Below are 26417 nucleotides of genomic sequence, written 5' to 3'. Positions count from 1 at the left end.
ATATATATGTATGCATGTATGTATGTATCTTACACATATATCCATATTCATATAAGGAAAAGGAAGAATATTACAGCATGACATGATCTTGGCAAGTTTTGAGATTCTTCCTCCTGAATCCCCTGACGTATTAGCCTGTACTTTAGGATATCTGAGAACAGTTTCAAAAGAAGGGAAAAAAGAAAGAAAAAAAAGGCACTTAACAAAGACAAAGGCCTGAACTGAGTATGTTTTAGAGGAGTAATATAAGCCATTTTACCAGAGCTAAGAAACGATCTACAGAGTTAAACCTTTCCCCTTAAATTTTATAAAATAAAATTGTTTAACATGTTTGTAACCAGTCATTTACTTACTACTGCATTTTTCTTCCACATCATTATTACAAAAACAAAAGCCCCCTAAAAGCAAAAACAAAAACAAACAAAAAACCAATCATACATGCACAATAGAAAGTAAAAGTGCCCTTTTGAGAACATAAGGTCAGCAGAAACTACAGTGCTGAAGCATGGGGCAAGTTCTCAATTTTGGCCTGATTACAGATTTCTCTCACTCTTCTAATTTAAAACAAGACAAAACAAACATCAACGAACAAAAAAAGCAAACAAAAACTCAAAACCTAAATGATGATAAAAAGAATACAGGGACCAGTGTGCTTTTATGGTACACCCCTAAAATAAAGTATCCTAATTCTATACATGGGTCAAATTATATGACAAAACCTCCTAAAAGTAAAGAACTGTAAATTAGATTAAAGTTGACCATTACAGGCAAAGTTCATTTTACAAATGTAGCAGCAAATCTGATAGATAACTGGAGTGCTAAGAGATGATCCCAAGGGACACAGCGTTCTCATAATCAATGGCAGTTTGAATAACAGTAGAATTCCATTTCAGAAAATGTCTTGAACCAAGTAGAGGTGGAAAGGGGTGTGGTAGAGGGCAACGAGAGGAGAAAGATTAGAGGTGTCTGCCCTTTCCAAACCTGGGTAGTAAACAATTTAGATCTGCTTTGGGAAAAAAAAAATCCTGGGTTAAAAATCTTTTCAGATAAGTTGTTTTCAAACAGGTGTCAAACCCACAGCATTCAAACATGTGTGTGCCCAGTTCTTCCTCCTACCTGGGTGATATGGTAAACCCTATTCAGCTTCTCTGATATTAAAAAATGTAATTTGGGCTAACAGCATCCATCAAAGGGGTGGTAGGCATAAAAGAATGTACTAACACAATCCTCTGATTCCCTCAATATCAAGATTTTGTGACTTCAGATTAACCTCACTTCTTTCCCCAAAACTTAGTTTCTTCAGGCTGCTTTAAAATCGTGATTTCTTTTACCCACTGATCTCAGAAGCATATGAGGAAGAATCATAGTCGACTTACAACTAAATTATTGCTTACATCTATTGTGGAGGCTCTGAGTGAGCTTGACACTTTGCTCTCAGTCTCCAACGGAGGCTCAGCACTGCTATCTCTGGAGACAACTCTGCTGACCATTCATTATTGCTCGTGAATACTGAGGATTAACTTGTATGTACAGTAACAGCTTATACATCAGTGAAGGCAATTTAAAACACAAGACAGTTGAAAACAGCTTACTTTTCCTGAATCAAGAAATCCCGCTGAAATGGGACATAATTGTGTGCGGATTACTTTTACATTGGGGTGCCGCTAATGCTCTTCAGAAATACACTTTGCTCTATATCCTTTCCAAATTACTCATCATTTTAAAAAATAACATAATTTGACTTTCAAGTGCAAAAATAGAATATGAGTCACAAGCCTCTGTGCTAAAAAATAACCGATTTGTATGTATGATTTTAGTAAGACAAACTGTAAAAATAGGTGACTGTACAGTATGGACACCATTTTCATGGCCTAGAAAAGAAAGAGGTATTTACATGTAGTAATTCTTTGATCATACTTTTTAAGAAATATAAGGATGTTGGTTTCACTTGTACAACAGAAAAGGGTAGTCTTGATTGGAGTGGATTAAGGTAGTGAAAATGTGGTGCAGTGATGCAGAATCAAGACCGAAGAGAAAAGAACAGAATCTCCACGTATGAGAACTCCACAGAGCCAAGGGCCTTCAGTTATTTTTACCGGTTAGTTATAAACGATAGTGGGGAAGAACTGATAATCCTGTTCTTCTCTAATGAGGACAGAGTCATCAGGGATCTTCACATGGTGTGATTCAGTTCATGGATTTAAGAAATTAAAGTTGTTACTCCTCAACCGAAAGTCCCAATGAACTTATGTATAGATAAATATATGTGTACAGATATACACACGCAGATGAATACATGCACGACTGTCCTCAGGAAGAGAGATTAGTGTGCATTCTGACTTCTCTCCTGGTACGGGAAGGAAAACAAAGGCAGCTTCCCAAAGGAAAGTTCCTATAGATTAGCAAGACTTCTTTTTTCTAAATTAAATAAAAGCAAGAGGTATGCTACACTGGAACAACTCAAGAATTGGGTAAGTTTCCCTAGTTAAAAAACCAAACAAACTTTAATCAAACATACTCAATTCAAGTCAAACCTATCTGCACCATCCCAATATCCTTCCAAAATATCCACCAGGGTTGATACAACATTCTTATTTGCTTTACCGGTAAACTAAATTCTTAGAGGCAAGTAATTATATCAATGATTCCTTTGAAATAATCCTTTCCTCTTACTGTAACAAGTTCTTAGAACTAAAGTTTTCAGTTATTAACTTTTTTTTTTTTTTTTTTTTGCTATAACCAAGCCAATGTGACTCTGAAGTCAAAATATAGGCTTACAGATCTAAAGAGATCTGTGTTAATTTATTCACAGTCCTAAAGCTATTTGGAACTTCTGCTCATGAAAGTAAAAAAAGGGCCTGGTTAACACCCTTATCTGAGTAAACGTAACAGGATGATTTGTAGTGAAAACATATACAAGGAATCTTGCTACTACCAATCTGATGCTGGTTTTTTTAGGTTAGTCTGTTATTGTTAATGGATCAAGCTTACACTATTCTTGAGTACAGTCTGAAAACATTCAGAAGCCTAAATAGGAAGAAAAAAGAGAGACTAGAACAATGATGAGGTGAAAAAAAAACCAAACAAAATGTATCCAAACATAACCATAAATTTCTCCCTTGGGGCTTCCCTCGTGGTGCAGTGGTTGAGAGTCCGCCTGCCGATGCAGGGGACACGGGTTCATGCCCCGGTCTGGGAGGGTCCCACATGCCGCGGAGCGGCTGGGCCCGTGAGCCATGGCCGTTGAGCCTGCGCGTCGGGAGCCTGTGCTCCGCAGTGGGAGGGGCCGCAACGGTGAGAGGCTCACATACCGCAAAAAAAAAAAAAAAAAAAAAAAAATCTCCCTTAACGTCCTTTGTTGAATATGCTATTTGCATGAGGAAGCTGTAATAATGGAGTCTTATTATATGCAGGTTTACTCACATATCAATACTCTGAGTAAATATTAGTAAAGCTTTAAAATCCCAAATGCTCCAAATCAATTTCACTCCACTGGATATAGGGAGTAAAAATACACTATGATTGTTATAAAAATAATCCCCTGTACACATAATGATCCTAATTTAATTCTTCCCTTTAAAATACCATCTTCAAAATTCAAAAAAAAATACATATATGCCATTTGAATGACCAATGAAGAGGCATTGTAATGCACACTTATACCTGTTTATATCAATAGTTAATAATCACCTGAAATACCACTAGCTAAAAGAACAGAAGACGTTGTGAACCTGAGGTGATGTTGGGGGAAATTCAAAGTTCATACTGGCAGGCCTGCAAAGGCTAAGTGGACCAAAGCCACAGCCCTATATCAAAGATCCCCATTTTTCAAGAGGAAAATGTGAACACAGTCACGTTTTAACATCAAGAATGGAAATAAGAATTAACCAGTCAATACCAGATGCACAGATCACCTGAAGAAGAGAGTTAAGTACCTGCTTCTGAATGGAAGATGTAACTGACCCTTTTACAAAAAGGGAACATCTAAGTTTTGTCTGTTAAGAGCAACGGGCTCAATTTTTTGACTTAAAGATGTAATATATATCACTGTGCTAAAATGACTTTCCTGAAGCATCTTCAGTCCACTGACTTACACAGGAGTTGCTACACACTGGGGTAGATTCGAGTTTGTTCAGGACCTGTGAGGGTACGTGATTTATACTCAGCTCCGGTCTGTATCAGACACGGGCTCATCAACTTTTTTTGTGGCGAATTTGCTGCACGGTCCACCCAGACATGATCATTACTCCTGACAAACTGGCCTAATTTCAGATATATTGTCTTTTATTATGCAATTATGTCTACAAGTGTTCAGATCCAACCCCCAGGATGGATGGAGTTTACCCAAATCCTCAATTTCCTTCTTCCTCCCCCGGGAAAAATCAAATTTGTATTTCTGTGGGTTTGACAACTGAGTCTCTTTCAAGTCAGTTAATATGGTAACTTTGTCTTTCTTTAGAAGAGACCAAAGGTCACTAACTTTGCACGAAAGCATTTCTTCCTCCTGCACCTGGCTTTACTCAAGTAATGTTTTCTTTTCTTTTTCCTCCTCACCACAGTGCTTGGGACGAGAGAATGTAAACATCGACAGAACAGCAGCCCTATGACCACATGAGTACTTTTCCATCAGGTAGATTCCATCAGCCAGCCGAGTGTGTCATCTCCTTTGCTTGCTGGAAGTCACTGAGATTTCCGTGGTAATTTAGTGTCCCCTTTACTTTGGCCTCCATCTGAGAAAAGAGATGTTTCATTGGTATGGGTCGGTATGTAATAAAAAATAAAAACAAAGCAAAAAGAACAATTAACTTTTAATTTTCACGTGGATGATGACATTGCTAAAAAGATAACCTTTAGTACCTTACATGTTATATAGCAGTATAGAGGTTGAGAACATAAAGGAGATAAAAACTCAACAAGAATGATCCTCTTATCTCAAATGACTGGTTTAATTGGTTTTCAGTGTCCTACAAATACTATTTCAACAAGTATTTATTATCTCCCTCACTGTCAATTGTGTCAAATGCTGTGAGGATTATAAAGAAACATAAGAGACATAATCCCCCTCCTTCAAGGGACCTAACACATTTTTTGATTCCTTTAGAAGACAAGGTCAATTTCATTTTCTTGCAAGTGAGATTAAATTTCCTGCCATGACACAGCATTTAATAACTCTCAATTATTTATGTAAATGATTGGACCACACTGGTAGTGAAAACTCCAGCTGAGTCTTTGTTTTAGTCCTAACCTGGCAAAAGTTGTAAAAGGTAGGAAAGTTTGCTACTGGGAACAATGGTTTCTTAGTTTTACATATGGCTATGTAACTTTTACTGGGAAAATGCTGATCACTCAAGTTAAACTGGACATGAGTAGGGCCCAGTGACCTCTAGAGACAACAGAATATACAGAAAATCTCTAATAGATCATTCATTGCCTTAGCAAGGAAAATTAAGGCCCCACCAGGCCTGAGAGAAAAAGAGGGAGGCACAAAGGGCAGAAATACACAGGTGTAAAGGAACAAATTATTGCATTCAGTAACAATCCTAAGGCTGGAGGAGACCCCAAAAGTCACAATGCTAAGTCCACTCGTGTGAAACCTAAGTTACTCGGGTGAAACATAAGCACAACAAAAAAACTGCCTCCACTGAAGAAAAGATGTATTAATGAAACAAGACAATTATTTCAAAAGCTGTATAAACAGAATACTATTAAAATGAACTTGGTGACAACATCTAAGGAACTGACTTTTCCATTTATAATGTGGTATTATACCCCTGCATTTGTAGACAGAAATGATTTGACTTGAGGCATAATTAAATTCATAAAATGGCAGAGTGGGATTTTGCTCAAAGAAGCTTTGGTTAATTACCAAAATAAAATACTCATATTAACTGGACTGTGAAATTCTTTAGACCAGGGTTTGGCAACTATGGCCTGTGGGCCAAATATGGTCTGCCACCTCTTTTTATGAATAAAGTTTTATTGGAACCCAGCCACACTCATGCTACATATTGTCTATGACTGTTTTCCTACTGCAATGGCAGCGTGGAGTAGTTGTGATAGACTATGTGGACTACAAAGCCTAAATTATTTACTGTTTGCAGCTTTATAGAAAACGTTTACTGACCCCAGTCTTTAGATAAGGTCAGAAAATTAACATTAACTGAGCTCTTACTATGCACCAGGTACCATGCTAGAAGCTTTAATTTTTTTTTTTTTTTTTGCGGTACGCGGGCCTCTCACTGTTGTGGCCTCTCCCGTCGCGGAGCACAGGCTCCGGATGCGCAGGCTCAGCGGCCATGGCTCACGGGCCCAGCCGCTCCGCGGCATGTGGGATCTTCCCGGACCGGGGCACGAACCCGTGTCCCCTGCATCGGCAGGCGGACTCTCAACCCCTGCGCCACCAGGGAAGCCCTAAATAAATATTTTTGTTAAATTCTCATAAGAAGCCTATTAAAAACATCTTGTTGTCCTCAGTTTACAAGCAAGGGAAGTGAAGGTCAAACAAGATAGACTTGCTCAAAGCGGCAGTCCTAGAATTCAAAAATCCCAGCCTGATTCTCAAATTTAGTGTCTCATACTTTAAAATGTTTTTACAATGAAAAATTATAAACTTTTAAATTTCAATTACTTGGAAAATACCGTCAGTCTTATTTCCTTTCTCCCTCTGGAACAGTGGTGCTGGCCAGAAAACAAGATAATGTACCTACACTTGGAATATTGGGGTCATGTTGAACCATAAGAATCCCAGGTGTCTAATTCCTTGCAGGTTTCTACCGGTCTGCCCTCAAACATACAGCTCTAAGCTGGACTCATCCTACCAAGCTGTCATCAATACCCAGGGTGGAACTGCCTTAGTCACAGGGCAATTTTCCTTAAGCACTTAAACCTAATCAAGAAGCCCAGGAAGATCAGGACTGTTGACACTTGTGCCTACTTTGTGGTCCCCCATTTGCACAACTGTGGTTTTGTATTCATTCTCTCAAGGGAGAGTCTGGGGCAGCTTACCACTTAGGTGTTTTAGAGGATTAATTACAACCTATTGCCTCAAGATTGTTCTAAAGCTCCCATTTCCACATTGTGGTCAACTGTAAACTTGTTCAACAATAATTTTAAATGCAGTGGCCAAAAAGAATAGTGAGGCCCCAGTCAACTTCCAAAGTTAAGAGAGCAGCCGAGCGGCTCACAGATCCTGAAAATGGCCTTCAGAACAGTATCAGCGTTCTATGGGGGTCAACTGCTGGTGAGGGCAAGAATCTGGAGGCCAGTGTTGTGTCCAGTGTCCACTACCCAATTTCAGATTTCAGAGCGATCTAGTTGGGCTGCAAATATATAACGTGTACAGTTTAAAATCACGTTAATTTAATCACGGCTAAGAGGCAGAGAAGTTTAATAGTTAAGAATACAGGCCACGGAGTCAGACTTCCTGGGTTTGTATCTCAGATTAAACACTTACTACCCTATCATCCTGGGCAAGTTGCTTACCTCTGATTCAGTTTCCTGATCTGTAAAATGGGGATTGTTATCTCATTCACAGGTTTGTTGTAAGGATTAAATTAGCTAATACATGTAGGTAGTCACAAGACTGTCCACTTAGTAAGCTTTCAATAAAGGTCAACTATGATTAATTACCGGACAGGACTTTTGTACACTGTCCTATGAATTCTATCCTTTGTCATCATTTCCATATAACAAACACCTTCGAAAAGGCTCTCTGCACATGTAATAAAAGATCTCCTCTACCTATTTCCTTTCTGTAAGGTGTTTGTTGCCAATAAGGATTCAGTCACATGAAAATTAGTTTTTCCAATCTTTGTCATTCCCTCACATGGTTTTCAGAAAAGACTTAAAATATATATTTGTAAATTTGTATAAATAATAAAGAGAGGAAGAAACAGGTGGCTTTCTTACCATTAAATGTTTGCTGTAAATGTGTAGGCAGAGGTGAGTGGGAAAGTGTTGCTGCATGCTGAGCTCCTGGCTGTAAACCCTTTAGTAAATCTGAGAGGAAAACAGACTTGTCAGTAATCTTCTTAAAACTAAGATTTGAGCCCTCTTAGATAAAAAATGAAAATAGTTTATCTAATGCAAGCACAGACCTTGACTTCTTAAACTAGAGCACATACATTAAAAAATATTTACATGTATAAATATAAATGTGTATGCAAATAACCCAGCAAATCTGACTCCCTCTTATAAATTTCATTAAGATAGAAATGTGGAATAGATAGTTCACTTACAAACTATAAAAAAATTTCAGAGTCCAGTAATTTGACTTATTTTATATATATAGATGAAATAAACTGCATTTCTTTTTAAAAAATTCTATAATTTTCACTAACTCCAACTGGACTACTCTCAATTAGTATAAATTTGTGAAGTTTCCTGTTCTATCAAACTAGGTAGCCAAGTAAATAAAAGAGCCGCACTTACTCTGAGTTAGGCTATGGTGGAAAGCGGCTGAGGTAGATCCCGAGGTGGCTGTCACTCCAGCTGTGTCCGTTCCAAAGCCAAGTAGCTCCAAGGGAAACTGGAAGGGCATGGTCACTGGAACAAGGCCACCCAGCATCCCAAAAGGAGTCACATTTTGATTTGTTACAGACAAAGGTGATGTCATGAGAGTCAGAGGTGAGGCATTAGCCAATAATGATGCTCCTGCTGTGGACTGCAGAAACCAGGGGTCAAAATACATAAGAAATCAAGTCTTTAACCTGAATTGATTTATTGTACTTAATATCCTCATGGACACGAGACTATGTCTTACATCTGCTCTAACGGAAACTTTCGGAGACAGAACTGAAGACTGAAGCATAAATGACATTTCAAAGAGTGACCAATACTGGCTTTGGAAATACTTCTACTCAGCTCTTCATCACCAGTTTAGATTTCTTAACTGTTACTGCAATGCCTATATTAACGCCCATTCACTCTCTTAATCAACTCATTTCTAACCTTAGATTTCCATGTTTGCTCTTAGCCCCTAGATCTGACACTGGTACTTTATTCCATAAAATTTCAATTTGGTCTCTGAAAATGCTCTGTAATTTTACTGTTTGCCTTACAGTCTTTTCCGACACAATACCTGCAGCTGTTGTTCTAGACTATTACTCTCTCAGATCCCCCAACTTGATACCCTGTACTTTCATCATAACAGCCATCCTGTGTCCTCCTCATCATTAGCCTTACCTGCCTCTTCGTCAGAAGCTGAACACCTGACCTATGCCACGAATCCCACCCATGCAGAACTTTCTGTGACAAATGTCAAGCACTGCACCTTTTCCGTATTTCCTCTGCCTTGGCAAATATAGAGTCCTCTTACATGGTTTTACAACCACGCTGTTATTCCTGGCTCTTCCCCAACCCCTAGCAAAAACCTGACTTATGGATCTTCCTTTTATTATCAAACTTGCTGAATGACAGCCTCCTTTTTCCACATTATCTAGCCTCTCGTTAACCCCTGAAAGAGGTTTCCAATTCCACTACTTTTTTGAACTTAGACTCCTAAGGCAAAAGGTAAATTAGAGAGTGTTTTGACACTCCCGGACCTGGGCTGTGACGCCATGTTTGTGTTTAGAAATACGCTAGCACTCATGAGCTCTCATGGACAAATTACTTAAATATACTCTAGTAAGCTAATTTAATTCTTTGAACACTTTTCTATAAAGCAATTAAATATTTTTTTCCCATTTTGACTTTTTTTATGTGTACTTATCAACAAAGATTATAATCAAAATTTCGCAGTATCAGACATTATCTACTATAGTTTCTGCAATTTTGTAGCCTTATTTTATCAACTCAAAATTTCTGCGGTACAAAACTTTACAGTTCTAAATTTGGTCAAGAAAACTGAATTCTCTGAATATTTGTTAATCAATAATAAGCATGAGCTATGGTCAGTTTTACTTTGTATGTTGATTATTTCTACCAGTAAATATTATTAATTAAGGGCTAATCATTTTATTTCTTAGTTAATGTATGAGAACAAGGTAGGTGATTTTCCCATGCAAAAATGCCACGTTACATCATATGTTTATACACTTAATGGTCCACAGCACTGCTGAACAAAAAAAATGAAGAACATCCTCCAAAAGCTTTCTATTCTGGTTTTTCCACGAGTTCTCCAATAGCCTTCCCTTATCTCCTTTATTTATCTCTCAGATTTATACCTATAGTTCTGACCTCTCATCTCAGTTTCAATCCTGTTTAGCTAACAGTTTAGTGAAGAATTCCACTTGGATATCTAACACTCGCCAACTTGGCATGTCCAGAACTGAACTCATCATCTGCTACAATCACTTCCTTCTCGTATATGTTAAACGCTAGGATCAGTAGTTTCATTCTTTGCCACCACTCTGGCTTGAAACCTTAGTTTTTAAGCATCATGAAATGAAGAACAAGATGAGCTCGCAGTCAACATATCTTTTTTTTTTTTTTTTAATCGCAACTTCCTCCCACACTTAAGTACAAATCTTTATCACTTTACGCTTGGACTTGACTATTTTTCTTACTTGCCAGTCTTTCCCCTCTACTGTGCCCACCATGATACACAAAATGGGTGATTTAGGAAAGAATTACTAAGTTAGAAACAACAATGCTTCTGAAGCAAAAAAAGGATCCAGCATCAATTTGAGAATTAACAAGGGTTCTTTCTTTTTAATCGTAATTCTATTTTAGTCTCAGGATAATATGGGGAACACACTCCAAGGCCATGTGCCCCCAGTGGAGCCCCCCTAGTGAGGGACATGAAACACTGCTAATAAGGAGAACTCTTCTATGCTTTTCTGGAGGAGGCTAATGGAAGCATTAAACTGACAGAAAATGCAAATTAGGGCAACTTTCACAATTAAGTAACGTGTTAGCAATAAAAAATGGCACCACGCCGTAACTATCTAACATTCCGTACTTTTAAAAACCTTCCATAACCACTTTTGTTTATAAAGCTAAAGTGAAACACCAGATTACCTAAGTATCTAAGTTTCTCTCATAGAAGGTAGAGACCTTCCAGAAGTGGGATATCCCACTGTTGATACCATTTGGAAGCACACAGGAGAAGCTGTCAACATGCAGTAGGCAATTAGTTCGGGATAATGCCCCATAATCAAAAATAGTTTCCATGGCCTCCACATTTCATTCCTAGGGGAAAATATGAATGGGCACCTTGCTCTTCCTGCGGTGGGTACTACATTTTTCTTTTGACGACGTGTTTCATTTTGGTGAGTACATCTGCCCCCCACTCTCTACAACACCCAGAGTGATCTTTTGAAATATAAATCAGACCATACCACTCCCCTCCAACAGCTTCCCACTGAACAGAAGTAAAAGCCCAAGCCCTTATTGTAGCCCACAAGGTCCTCCATCACATGGTTTGGAGTTGATCTGTGATCTCCTCACCTCCCCATCCTTCCCTGCTGTCTAGCCATGCAGGCCTGCAGGTCGTCAGGCTCTCTCCTATCTCAGCGTCTTCACATCTACCATCCCCCTCTTGCCTGGGCTGTTCGCTCTTCTCTCCAAACGGCTGGCTCCTGCTCATTCAATTCTCAGCTCTAATGTTGCCTCGTCAAAGAGGCCTTCTCCATCTCCCTGATCCATGTTAGTAGCAATCACACTTTAGCATATTACTGTTTTATTTTACTTTTATAGCGCTTAAAGTATTTTTAAATACTTGTGTTTTGCTTATCTTCCTACCTAGAATATACGCCCCCATGAGAGGAGGGATCCTGATTCACCCCATTTCCCCAGCACCTAGAAGAGTGCCTGGCACACATTAAACATTTAGTAAACACTTGCTTAGTGAATTATTTTGGGAATTATAAAGTGGCAAAGACAGGATTCACAGAAAATCAATAAGCTGAAGGGCAAGAAAGAACAGGAAAGCCTTGAGTGGCAAGTTAATAAAAAGCAGGTAGATAATAATGTGAACCCAGAAAGACTTTAACTTTTGTTAACCTTAGGACCTGTCATTTTCACATCTGCAAACAGCTAAAGATGTCTTTCAGAAAGGAGTGGAATAGTTTATAGGCATAGATAGGAAACCTGTTTTTAGTGTTGGCCAGCTAGAAGGATAGGATCTAGAGGCCACAAGGTAGCTGATAAGACTTCAGTGAGATGCTATGTTAAAAAAAAGATCCTTAGGTTGGCCAAAAGTTAGAAATAACCTTATTCAATTACTGATCTTTTCCTCAGTCAAACCAATAAGAAAGACAAAAAGGATCCGATATGAAGGCAGGAACACTAAGGTCTCCAAATCAGAAAGCCATTCGGAGAGGAAGAAAACCAGGGAGGAAGTAGTTATATTTTAGAAACACAAATTTTGCCACAGTTTCCTTGCCAACAAACCAATTGGTAAACAACAAACCAAGTTGTTCTTCAGGGATAAATGATCAAATATAGGAAGGTTTCCAGGAAAAAAAAAGAACCGATAGATTCTAGAGATGACAAAAGACAGAGGGAGATTTAACTTTAAATTCAAAGAAAACAAAGCAAGTGGAAAAAAAGCAATTTTTAACTACAGGAAAAAAGTCCAAAATTTATAATTGAAACCACAGTTAATGACACTTAGCTCAACAGAGACAATATTTTACATAGTCACAGATTTAACCAAAAGTTGTAATTTTAGTCTTTGAAGAAAATGGGAAGGTAAAAGTGAGCTAAAAGCCTTATTTATCACAATGAGAAGCTGAAAGATAATACTAAAATAAATAGTCTTCCATTCATTCTTATTTTTTGAAAACAATTTTTAAAAACACAAGAGAAAAAGCTAAGAGAGTTAACAGTAGTTGACACTAGGAAGGAGGATCTGGGGCACGGAACTGCCATTTCGGTTATAATCCTCTCACATACTCCTGTGATCAAATTAAAGATTGATTTCAAAAACACTCAACATTTTAATAAAGATAATAAAACAAGAATGTGGACTAACTCCTAGACCTTAGTTATAACTTAAATTTTAACATACAATCCCTAATCGGTTTTTTTAAATTTCTGATAAAATCATATAGATAAAACATCTATTTATCCTAGATTTCAGTTAATGAAGTATCAGTTAATTGAATTTTGTTCTATATTAGAATTCTAGAATTCATTCATTCCTAAGCCTACTTTAGTAAAGGCAGAGTGATGATTTGGGTTTTAAGTGTATATTGAATACCAACACTTAGCTTGTACTGAGTAGCAGAGACCCTCTACAGACACCAAGGGAAACGTATTTCATTAGATGTTCCTATTCCACATAAATAAGAGGCAGTACAAAGTTAGAGCACTTTCTTAGACAACAGAATTTCAGAAATCAATAAAAGTCATATTTTCAAAGAATAACTGAGAAGCTAAGAGATAACATCATAAAATGTTATATTTTTTTAAAGCTTCTTATGAAACAGAATATTACGTAAAATCCACTTTCTTGAAGAGTCTAAAAAAGTTATCAGGAAAGTATCAACACTGGTGGGATGATGGGTGGCTTTTCTTTTCTTTTTTTCTGAATTTTACCTACTGCGAACATGGATTATGTTTCAGGGGAAGGGAAAAAAAGTTAAAGAAACCAAATCAGTAAAGTGAAGACAAATCTGAGAAAGCCTCAGAATACAAAGAAGTGGCAGATAGATGGAAACAATAACAGAGAAGATGATATGAAAGGCAGAGAGATGGAATATATGAGTGCTAGAGAGTTCTCAAAAAACCTAGGCCAATGGATCAGAAAACATAATAGAACAAAATATTCTTGAGCTGAAAAAATGGGCAGGTCTGAGATTGAAAGATGTTACCATTTTTCTAGGTACACAATTAATGAAAACTAGATAAACCTAGCCATTACCTGGGAACACTTGATTTTCAAGAAACAAGAGAAAATGTGATTAGCATTTAGGCAGAGAAAACACATTACTTATAAGGGAACAAAAAGTCAGAATTGCCTCATACTCTTTTATAACCTTAATTAGTAAGTAAGGGTCAGTGGAGCAGTATTTACAAAACTTGGAGTTAGTGACCCAAGAGTCTTTATCAACTCAAGTGTGGCAGCACAGAAATTATCAGGTATGCAAGAGCTAAAGTAAAACAGCTTTCACATTAGCCTTCTTGAAAAGATTCCTTGAATTAGGTACTCCTGCTAAATGAGAGATAAATTTAAATTAAAAACTCACAAATGGGAAAAGTGTGGTATAAATGGATTACTGACACTAACTTGACAGAGAATTATATATGAATAACTAAAATTTGTGCAAAATAAAAATTTTATTCGAAAAGATAAATGGTTAGAGGAATAAATAATATGAATGTCTAAATTTTATTAAATAAAAGATTATGGGGCTTCCCTGGTGGCGCAGGGGTTGAGAGTCCGCCTGCCGATGCAGGGGACACAGGTTCATGCCCTGGTCCGGGAAGACCCCACATGCCACGGTGCACCTGGGCCCGTGAGCCATGGCCACTGAGCCTGCGCGTCCAGAGCCTGTGCTCCGCAACGGGAGAGGCCACACAGTGAGAGGCCCGTGTACCACAAAAAAAAAAAAAAAAAAAATTATGAAAGTTGGAAGGAGAAAGGGGACTAGGATGGGAAAAAGAAGAGACATGTGAAGGTATGTTAAAATCATAAGTGACTATTTTGTTCTGGACTTTGATAAGGTACAGTTTTAAATATGCATTTTAGTTGTGTTTTTAAAAAATTTTGAAAGTAAGCATGTAATAAAAAAAAATCCACATCCCAACAAAAATTTCATTCCCAGGTGTCTCCATCACTGTGATGTCAACATCCATAAGTTATAAGTCATCATAAACAACTGATGATATTATAATAAAGTCATTAAATTGACTCACAAGAGAAATTACACCATCTTACACTTTATCACGTGAACGTATCTAACATACATACCTGCACACTGGCTGTTACCACTGACGACCCTGAGGCAGAGGATGGTCTATGTGGAGTAGACAACGGTTTAGTAGCACCCTGTGTTCCACTTCCTGTTCCCCCAGATAGACTAGTCCTATTAGCTCCGCTTGAGTTAAGGTTGCTACCTCTGCTGGCCGGTACATTCACTGCAATTCCACTCAAGCTATTCTTGCCGACAGTTCCAGTGGATGATGAGTTTGTTAGCTTTGGAGGGGCCTGAAGATTTTTTGTAGATGCAAGGCCTGAAGTGCGATTAGAGGGCAATAAATTCAAGGTGGGAGACTGTCTGCTGATGTTTATTCCACTGGGCTGTTTATGGACTGGGTTGTTACTGCTCGAGTGGCTACTCTGGGCCACTAGTGCATTTGGACTGGAAGAACTTGGGGATACAGTAGGTTTGGGAGTTGGGTTGGATTTAGAAATAAGTTTAGTTGATACTGAAGGCTTAGCTGACTGAGAGGGCTTGGGTGAGGCAGAAGGCTTAGGTGAGGGCAAGGGTTTAGGAGACGTGGCAGGTTTCGGAGATGCGGCAAGTTTTGGGGATGCAGCCATTGAGAAGGGAGATTTGAAACCCTGCGTGGAGATTTGTGACACCATTGCCTTGGCTAAATAGTTACTGGAGGTAGTGGTGCTAGGTACTGTCCTAGAAACCAGGGAGTGGGACCCTTGAGAACCATTTCCAGGTGGGGGAGTAGATAAGGGAAGGCGGTACATAAGTGGCTTATCTGAAGACTTAATAAGTGGGGATGAACAGGAAAGTTGGGGATTATTACTTAATTTCACCACTGGATTGGTCTGTGATTTACTAATAGTTGCTTGTAATGGAGACACATAGTTCTGTTGGACAGCTGAATGCTGGTGCACCTTTGTTACTTGTGTTAACGAAGAAGCATCTTGGGCCTCTGATGTTCCCAGAGCGTGAGAGGAGGCAGCAACTTGGGCTTGGGAAGAAGAGGAGACATGGGTCTGTGAAGAGGAAGAAGCATGAATCTGGCTTGACCTCTGTAGTCCTTGTTGAAGTAGCCTGGCTGGCAAAGGTTCTAAGGAAACTTTAGGGTTCTGAATTGAAGAACCAGCAATAAGGCCTGAAGAGATGCCAGTATGAGCTAAATCCTGGGGTTTCTTTGGTCCTGGCCCTGTGTGGCCAGCAATGAGACTTGATGAATGTGCGGTCTGAGTGGAATCTAGTTTTTTGGGAGTAGCCAGTGGCAGTTTACTCATGATACTTGCTAATTTTTCCTCTCTCAGTCCTGGACGAGGTTTTGCAGTTGGCATACTTATCCTTGAGCCAGATGGAGGGCCCTTGTTCCCGTTGTTGATAACAGCTAAAGCTTCAGAAACAAGATCCAGTGCAGGTGGATGAAAAGAAAGTTCTTCATCTAGTGAGTCATCAAGGCAGATCGTCTCCTGGGCCGGTGTAGAGCTAGAACTGGTGGAGGCCACAGCAGATGTGCTAGAGCTCGTTGAAGGGCCACCAACTGAAGCCACCAAGGATGCAGGAGTTTTCTGGTCCTTTTTTGGACTACACTCCTAGCATAAACAGCATTATGTTGGAAAAACAAAAACGATTAATCAAAAATTACAAAGTATTAGATTTTAAAGGACAAAGGAATTCTCATAATTAAAATTCTACTAGAAATCTTATTTAGAGACTGTAAAAACCAAAATAATTTTCCAGAGGGTAGAGCTCCTAACTGAACTGTCCTCAAAAGCCAAAGTAACTGATGTACTGCACACAGCTGCCACGTCTTAGTAAGCCATTCTAAGAAGGCTTAAGACCAAGCCAAAGGAACATTCATATACTAGGTCTATTACTAATGAAACCTCCTCTCCCCTCACCCACCTCTATCAGATCTTCAGATACTATTCTGAATCCATTTGTTCAGAGACTCTTCTCTTTTTATCCTCCTTATACCCAGGAGAACTTCTGCCTTTATCTTTTTTATTTGTATTTTTAAAATTATTTGGCCGCACCGTGCAGCATGCAGGATCTTAGTTCCTCGACCAGGGATTGATCCCGAGCCCCCAGCAGTGGAAGTGCAGAGTCTTAACCGCTGGACCGCCAGGGAAATAGAATCTTAAGGTAGAATCTTAAGATTCTACCCAGGGACTTCCCTGGTGGCACAGTGGTTAGGAATCCGCTTGCCAATGCAGGGGACATGCGTTTGAGCTCTGGTCTGGAAGGATCCCACATGCCAGGGAGCAACTAAGTCCGTGAGCCACAACTCCTGAGCCTGCGCTCTAGAGCCCACGAGCCACAACTACTGAGCCCATGTGCCACGACTACTGAAGCCCGCAAGCCTACAGCCCGTGCTCTGCAACAAGAGAAGCCACTGCAATGAGAAGCCTGTGCACCGCCACGCAGAGTAGCCCCCGCTCGCCGCAACTAGAGAAATCCCGCGCACAGCAAAAAAGACCCAACGCAGCCAAAAATTTAAAAAATAAATAATAAAAATAAATTAATTATATATAAAAATGATTCTACCCATCTCGTATAGTATGGTTTGCTACGATACTGGCCCTCACTCTCTGCTTCCTTGCATTTCGGCCTCTTTGTATGCCTGTCCTACAGCTACCCATAGGCAGCGCATAGAGAAACTGGTACATCAAACTGGCAGAAGATTCAATTCAAGCACACTTAAATTACCTTTTCTATTCATTTTGGTAGAAGTCATTTGTAATTTATTCCACACATATTCACTATGAGCAAGGCACTATGCTAAGAAAGCAAGAGCATTAGGAATTAAAACTTGGAATACCTAAAGAGAGAATATTTTCTGTTTTATCAAAAAAAATTAACTTAAAATTCAAGGAAGAGATACGAGAATTAGGGCACAGTTTAAAATATTCAAAGAGCAAAAGAATTTAAAAAATATCTCTCTCGGGCTTCCCTGGTGGCACAGTGGTTGAGAGTCCGCCTGCCGACGCAGGGGACGCGGGTTCGGGCCCCGGTCCGGGAGGATCCCGCATGCCGCGGAGCGGCTGGGCCCGTGAGCCATGGCCGCTGAGCCTGCGTGTCCGGAGCCTGTGCTCCACAACAGGAGAGGCCACAACAGTGAGAGGCCCGCATACTGCTAAAAAAAAAAAAAAAAAAGTATCCTTCTCTTAAGAAAAATATAAAGTACATGATTCATTTTATATTTAAGATTAAGAAGAAATAAAACTACATAAAAATCTTTTCAAAGTTTCTTCAATTAGTTTCCTAAAAACAGACAAATCCAAATAAACCCAAACCCTTACATTATACATTAATTTACGCCATGACAGCACTTCCTCTAACTACAGTAGGGAAAGCATGGAGAGAAAGGGTCTTTACCACCTACTTTCTAAGGCATTAGAGTAAATAAGAATAATAAATTCTTATTTCTGTTAAGAATGCCACTACACTCTTTCTTAGCAATTTCTCTAAACTTCTATTCTAAAAAGCCGTGATTGAAAACCTCAATACTTTTTAAAAGTCTGTAGCGTAACTACATTAAGATCAAAATTGTCTGCTAAGATGAACAGCTAATGCAGATGAGACATGACTGCACTGACATGCCAACCAATCACATGATTAGTGAAAGCTGCATTACTATAAAAAGTACAGAAACTGAGAGTGGAGGAGTGTATCAAAATAATACTGGGAGTGTTACCAGTATAAAATTGCCATTTTAAGTAACTTTCTTTTAATTTTTCTTTAATATTTTTTTCTTTACAAAAATAACAGTAAATCCAGCCAAGAGAGTACTGTGTAGATTTATATTGGTAAATTGTTCAGGATATATATTTGAGCCGAGAAAGCAGGTTATTCCATTTATATAAAATCTTAATTCAATCTGGATAAATGAATGACTGGATGGGCAGATGGACAGATGGTTAGATGGATGGATGAATGGGTGGAAGGAAAGAAGGAAGGGAGGCAGGGACAGACAGCCAGAAGAAGGGAGGGCAGATGTGTACCAGAAAGTTAGGAGCTTTTTATTCTTTGTGAGCAGAAATTTCTGGATACTTTTACTTTCCTCCTTCTTATTTTTCTGTATTGTTTGCATTTTCTCCTGCAAGCATTTCCTTATATTACCTTTATAACTGAAATAGGTATTTAAAGGTCAGCAGGGCAGGAAAAAACCATATCTGCAATACAGTTTTTCCATTTGGGGAAAAGGAAAGGGTAATTTAATCACAAAGAAAGGAACAAAACATAATTCCCCTGTACCATCCCAGCACACCCATTATTAGAATTCTGGTAAATTAACCATATGTTTAAATAGATGTATCAAAATTTAACCAACCCTTTATGGTGGGTATTAGGAGTTTAAAAATAAAGTCAAATGTCAAAACAAAGCATGAAGTCAATAGATTTAATGAAATACTGGCTCCATATTATTTGGATTAGAAGACAAAGCAGGTTAACTAAGAAAAAGAAGACTATTTAATCTGTGTTCAAAGAGCCTCTAATACAATAAATTAAGAAGACCACGGAGTAGCAAATGTTGACCTTCTGGCCCTAATCTCACAAGCAAAGAAACTCTATTCAAAGAGATGAAGGCTATGGGAAAAGTCTAAAACCTACAAGTTGTGGGCTTTCATTATAATTTTAATTTCAAATGATTATAGTTTTCACTTCTAGAGGTTATGCTTGGTTCAACTCTGCTTTGTCTACTTTGATCGGATATCTTTTGTCCCCCCTTCTACTTTTTTAAATATTAAAAAACTTAAGTTACTTTATGTTCTAAATCTAATAAATCCATCACTTGCCCTTCTTAGGGATCTAATTCTGTTGGCTGTTTCCGCTGACTCACTCACAGTAACTTATTTCCTCACGTATTCTGTATTTTCAGATTGTAAACTCATGTTTGACACAGTATATATGTGATAAGCCTTTGAGGCCTGGGAGGAAGGTACATTATTAAAGAGTGAATGTGATTTGCCAGTGCCCTGGGTTAATACTAATCTAACAACTTTAAGTTATTTTCATAGCTTGAGGTTTTCCCAGTTCATGCAGGTTGTGTAAATTAAACTCCTAATCCAGAGAAAAATTTCAGGGAGGATTTCTTCTCCTAATCCAGAACCCAGGCCAAGATACACAAATTTCTTAGTCTTTCCGCTGGTGAATGGATTTCTTTTCCAGTTCTTTCTTTTACTAACAATGTTATCCTTTGAGAGTCCCAGGTTTATGGAGAGTTTCATTCCAATTCCCAACCTATTTAAGTCTAAGAAAATCTTATCTGCTGTGCTCTGAGAAGGTGATAGAAATCAGCAAAGGCACCTAAAGGCAACTAAAGTTTCAGTGACAGATTAACACTCTGGCAGCTTCTTCTTTGTTCTGAGCCTTAGGAATTTCTCTTACATATTTATTATATGTGCAACCTCAGCGATGCTTCTGAGAGATATTTGTCATATTTTATTCAACATTTCTAAGTAGTAATAAGCCTTACAATTTAACTAATGTATACAAATTTCCCACTGCCACAAAGTCATCTCTTCTCCCAAATACAATGGTTTTAGGATTTTTACAATGTTTGAAAACACCCATCTTAAGAGTATGGTACCTAAAATACATGTGAAATACCACATAACCTTTTCATCATAAGGATGTATTTCAACAGTCACCAATTATCACTAATTAAAGATTTGGTTCATTACTTACCTTCACTTTGGGTTTAGGTGCAGGAATCACCTTTTTCTTTGCCCTAAAAGATTAAAAAGGAGTCTATTTCAGGAGCAGTTAAATCACTCATTAGGAAATTGTAACATATAATCTTATAATTATATGGGTAAATAATTTCTTCTATTTGGGAAGTTCTCTGAAGGAACTATATATAAGTTATGTAAGTGCTCAGTTTATATGTGAATATACAGCAACATGTTCCCCAATTTCAATTAACTAGAATAAAGGCCAAACCATTAGTAAAATGTGAAATGTGGATGATAGTTTTTTAAAAATTTAAATGTAAATACTCAAAAAAAAAAATTTAAAATAACTCAAAACAGGCTAACAAAGCTGCCTAAGGAGACTTATTTTAAAGAATTGGTAAGAATTTGTAATTATTTATAGAATAAGAGCTTCAAGGAACTTTAAACTCAAATTAAACCATGCTGGGCTTCCCTGGTGGTGCAGTGGTTGAGAGTCCGCCTGCTGATGCAGGGGACGTGGGTTCGTGCCCAGGTCCGGGAGGATCCCACATGCCGTGGAGCGGCTGGGCTCGTGAGCCATGGCCGCTGAGCCTGCGCTCCGCAACGGGAGAGGCCACAATGGTGAGAGGCCCGCATACCACAAAAAAAAAAAAAAAAATTAAACCATGCTAAGAGGTTGTAAATGAGATACTGTTTAAAAAACAAAACAAAAAATCCTCAAGTTTTTAAAGAAAATTATTTTTAACATAATAATTTAGATAAAAAATTTCAAAATGACAGAAAAAAGGCAATAAAAATACCATGGATCCTTGGAACCTTTGGGAACCAGTGTGGAAAATGTTTGAAGATTAAAAAAGGGTTGAAAAGCTAAAATACCTCACATGTCAGAACATTTCGACTTCACTAAGTTAAAATGCCATCAATTAAATTAACAGGTATCTTGATTACAATCTACAACTTCGTTAAGGCAACAGTAATATTCATGACTTTCAGGCCCATATTATCAAACAGATTCCTACTTTCTGATACAAAACGAAACATAAAGCCATAATAATGAGGCTACTAAAAAAGAAAAAAAAAACTGAGGTAAAGGATCTATGTAAACACTTGCTTTAGAATTAAAGGAATGAATTATTTATACTTGAATTGTAACGTGATTTTAGAACTATAGGGAAATTAAAGGCCTGAAATATTGACACAAATACATATAAAGGCATAAAAAATATACATACCCCCCACCCTGGGGTATCTAAACCATCTGCAACAAAGTAAACCTATAATGTATGAAACAAAACTACTCCAAATTTATACCCAAAACAACAAAACTAGCAAGATCTGAAAACCACACCAACTCAATGCATCTCTGATGGTATACTAACAAAGTGTCCTTCCTAAAAGCTGTAAAAAATTCCACCTACAGGGGGCTTCCCTGGTGGCGCAGTGGTTGAGAGTCCGCCTGCCGATGCAGGGGACACGGGTTCATGCCCCCGTCTGGGAAGATCCCACATGCCGCAGAACGGCTAGGCCCGTGAGCCATGGCCGCTGAGCCTGCGCGTCCAGAGCCTGTGCTCCGCAACGGGAGAGGCCCCAACAGCGAGAGGCCCGCGTATTGCAAAAAAAAAAAAATTCCACCTACTACAGCTGTATACAAGGAGAGGGGGAATTTTGTAACATTATCCAGATGTTAACCAGATTTCTTAGTGGAATACTGAACTAGAGTGCTCAGTAAATTCTCAGTGACTTGCTAATTTTATATTTTATTAACCCTTAATACTACACTTCTAGGCAATAGAGAAGTAGCCTTAAGTTGTAGGTAAAAATAAAATCCTTGTCAAATTAACCAGTATTCACCCAAAAATATAACCACAGAAAAAACTTGCCTTTTCACTAGAGACCCTTGCCTTTTCACTAATTAATTCTAAATTAATTATTTAGTAATTATCACTAATGAAAGATTCAGTTTTGGACAGAGGGAAGGACATGAAGAGTATGTTAATTTTGTAGAATAAAACACTGCAAGGCAAGGCTAGGTAGGATATATACAGAACTGTCTTGGAAAGCATGAGGATAACAGATTACCTTTGTAGATGGTCGTTAAGAGGGAAAGAAAAAAGTATACAAAACAACTGGAGGGCAGATCCTCCAGGAACAAAGGAAACCACCAGAGCCTTCCTGTTTACATGGTTTCTCACTACCAGATCTCAGGCCAATATGTTACATTATGGATTCAAGTTTTTAGAGGCTAGCCTGAGAAGTTCTTTAATAGATAAATATGTCCTGAGGTCTACAGAGTCAACAGTTTAAACGATTTTTAAAAACAAAAAAGCAGTGGTAAGACAGAGATTGTATAAATGTATGTTTAAGTTCTATTTTACCTAGCATTTAATAAATGGTATTTTTGTTTACTAAATATCATAATGTGAATAAATATAAATGAAGAAATCTGGAGTCTGCATTTACTCACGGAGCAGAAGTAAGATGATTATGTACACTCCGACTTTCCTTAAAAAGCATTCTGGAAAAATTAAAAGGACACAATTATTTTTCCACAGCAGATAATAACATGATAATCACTTTGTCATTTTAATCATTTAATATTCAATAGGCTACTATTTGCTTTTTTACCAAATAAAGACTTATAATGGTACAGTAAATTCAATAACCTATTTTATGGGAAATGTTATATTACCTCTTTATTTAAATCTTTTAACAGATTTCTGTTGATTTAAGATGAATACTTCAGGATGACAGGTTGAGACAGCCAAGTCTATTAATTTTAACATTCTTTACTTAACTCTTTAAACTGGGCTACACTTAGTTTTAGAGATACCACTCTGCATTGACTATTTTCAATAGCACTAAGGCTGTGCCTCTTTTTCTAGACTCTAAATCTTGTACTCACTTATCTTCATGATACCCATATAAAGTTCCCCTTCCAAAGTTCAAAACTTTCTTCCCCCCTCCCCTTTTCTCTTATTAGGAAATTCACGTGCAAAAAAGAAAAAGTGGTCGGTTAAAAAAAAAAAAAAATCACCTTTATGTGTATCTCTATGTCCATGTGACTAACTGTTTTGTCTTTTAAGTGAGTGAAGCTTTCACAGCAGACATCATCTGAGATGACTGTAAAGAATGTTAAACACACTAGGTTCTTAGGAAAATGAATGTCATATGTGTGTGTATATGTCTTTAATAACAGCAATAAAAAAGTAAAATAAAATCTAGGATGTCATATTTCTTACCTTGCCTGCATCCAGCCCTTAGGCCACAATGGTTTCACCTCTGTCTCCATAAAGGATTTAAGATAATCCTCAGCAGACTGGCTTTTATTTGGCTCTAACTCATAGCATCCCAATTTGATCTCAACAAGGTTACATAACAAAGTTCTAAACAGATTAAAAATATATATTTATATATAAATCTGACTGCAAAATTGTAGAAAATTAAGCTTGAAACAGATTTTTTAAAAGCACACAAATCTGACAGCAATAATAAAGACTATTATCTGAAGAATTCAGAAGATGACATGAAGATAGATAATTTCTAACATATATCATTTGGTGTACTATAGCCAAATTTCCAATATGAGATAATTTCCTTTGATACCTTTAATCCAGGCACCAAAGATTAAAAGGGATAGTCCTACAACTAAACCCTCCACTTGGAGTACAGAAATACTGGTAAGAAAGATGACTGGTTATATAAATATATTTAGTACTTCACCTCTGAAACCAGTATGACTTACTCAATAATAAGATTAACTTATAAAAAGTACTATAGGTAAATAAAAGTGATAGAACTCTAAGGATATTAGAACCAAATTAATTTTCTCTTGAATAAATGTTTCCTACACACTAACTTTTGGTTGCTTCTATCTAGTTTTCCATTTACCATCGATTCTTTTTATGAGAAACCTTACTTCTGCATCAGCTATTTGGTTAAAAGTGAAGGTTTTGGTTAAATCTTACCTAATGGTGTCATCCCAGTGGAATTTCTTCCTTGGTCCTATGACACGTTTCCCTGGTTTCTCATCATCATCTTCCTCAGATCCATTTTTTTCTCGTTCTTCATCTGTTTGAAACCTAAAAATGAAAACTATTTTATGAAGCAAAGTTTCAACCCAACACTGCCTATAATATGCTCCTTAGATACTTGTTGAATTGCTTAATTGAATGTTAACTCAAAAGACAGGGTAAATGAGGAGTCTACCTTTCCACATAATACTTTGAAGTTGAAGTGCATTATAAAGCGCTCTAGTAAATAAGGTCTTCAAACTCTAATATAAAGGCATGAACACTTATCTTTTGTATCCAACTTCAACCAGTCAAGTAGGTCAACATGTGAAATGTCTGACCAGTGTCAGCTCTAGCTTTGATCACATCCATACACTAAATCAAAAGACCTTTTGCCTTTCACACCAAAGCAGTTGAGTGGGCAGTGATTTGCCATTTAGTAAATATATTCAATTATACCACTTCAGTGGTTTATGTGGATTTCTACTTGGTGATGAAGTCCACTTAAGACCAATCTCAGCTACAAGTATTTCTCAAATGCAAAAGCCAGTCCAAATAGAAGAGGTACATACTTGGCACACTTAGCTTGATTACGAGCCTGGCAGTCCTCCTGGTATTTAAATAGCTGTTCAGGCATGACATTGCTAACAGCCAGTTTCAGTTTTTGCAGAGGTTCTCTTAAACGATCATCCTGAGGGAAAAAAAACACTGAAAGTTTTTTCAAACATATTTACAAAACTTATTTTGCAAGCAGATCCTCAGAAGATGAAATTTGGGTTTTAGATATTGATCACACATTTGAAATGTTAGCATATTCAAATATGGACATTTCTTCTAAAATGCTGACTTTTCATAATGCACACTGTATATAATAAAATTAGGATAACCCTACTTCCCAGAAAGCCAAGCAGAGTCCCAGTTTTTGCCTGTTGCCTCAGCATAATTATTAACAGTGCTCAATTACACTCTTAAAAATACTCCAGTAAATTATATGGACACTTTAACCGTAATAAAATGATTAAATAGAGAACAAAATCTACACTGTGCAGACGGCTACCAGTTAATCCCCATTATGATGGGGAACTAGTACCACAAGAAGAGATCCTGCTTTGGAGGACTGGAATGCACAATTTGGTTTGGTGACTACCAACAGAATGTTGGCATCCTGTTTCCTTGTTTATTGTTAGTAACGGTGACTTAAGTTGTAAGCAAAAATGCAAGGTCAAGGCCAAAGTGAAAGAGGACAATGGGAGACTCTTATTCATGTCAGTTCAGGGCAAAAAGAAAAGTAGGTTTGTATCTGACAGCTTTAATCAGTCAATTTATTTATTTCATCTTGCAAGTAACAAAATATATATGTAGCTATTTAGGACATACTCTTATTACTGTCATAGGTGCAGAAATATTAGACTTTGCTTTTCTTACTGACACAACTGTGTTTAAAATGTGATTTTTGGTAAGGAGAAGATTTTTAGGAATGCAATTATCATGTTATGGCAGGTGTGTTTTACAAATTAAAACATTTTATTAATAACATTAATTTTATTAATAAAAACAAAATACAAATATTACTAACAAGCATTTTACTTATTTCATGCATACCAATTAATAAATATTATTGCACATATGACAGTGTCTGCTATAAAATCCCATTTAAAAAACTGGAAGATCCAGTATCATGGTTTCTGGGTGATCTCATCTTAAGAATTACATAGCTGAGACTATCTGCCTGGGAACAATCCAAATATACATCAACAGTAAAATGAATAACTGAGATATATTCATACAATGGAATACTGTACACACAGCAGTATAAATGGAGTTCCCCTGCATGTAAAGACAGATAAATCTGAGATGCATAATGGTGAGTGTAAAAAAGCAAGCTGCGTAAGAAAACAGACACTATTACTCCA

General features: G+C 37.6%; 1 protein-coding gene across 1 annotated transcript in view; it reads right to left on the bottom strand.

Annotated features, from left to right (window-relative positions):
- Window positions 1–4680: 4680 nt before the first annotated feature.
- UBN2 (ubinuclein 2) overlaps window positions 4681–26417 on the bottom strand; it is a 67701-nt gene continuing 45964 nt past the window's right edge. The window contains exons 9-18 of the mRNA XM_065883993.1: window positions 25077–25195; window positions 24460–24573; window positions 23734–23877; window positions 22959–23009; window positions 20508–20550; window positions 18144–18197; window positions 14858–16408; window positions 8431–8662; window positions 7909–7998; window positions 4681–4730 (exon numbers count right to left, since the gene is read on the bottom strand). Coding sequence (XP_065740065.1) covers window positions 4681–4730; window positions 7909–7998; window positions 8431–8662; window positions 14858–16408; window positions 18144–18197; window positions 20508–20550; window positions 22959–23009; window positions 23734–23877; window positions 24460–24573; window positions 25077–25195 — 2448 coding nt within the window. The remainder of the gene's footprint in view (window positions 4731–7908; window positions 7999–8430; window positions 8663–14857; window positions 16409–18143; window positions 18198–20507; window positions 20551–22958; window positions 23010–23733; window positions 23878–24459; window positions 24574–25076; window positions 25196–26417) is intronic.

This window comes from Phocoena phocoena, chromosome 9 (genome assembly GCF_963924675.1).
Source record: "Phocoena phocoena chromosome 9, mPhoPho1.1, whole genome shotgun sequence".
NCBI classification, from domain to species: domain Eukaryota; kingdom Metazoa; phylum Chordata; class Mammalia; order Artiodactyla; family Phocoenidae; genus Phocoena; species Phocoena phocoena.
Note: the sequence above shows the minus strand (reverse complement) of the source record. Positions and strands in the feature narration are given on the sequence as shown.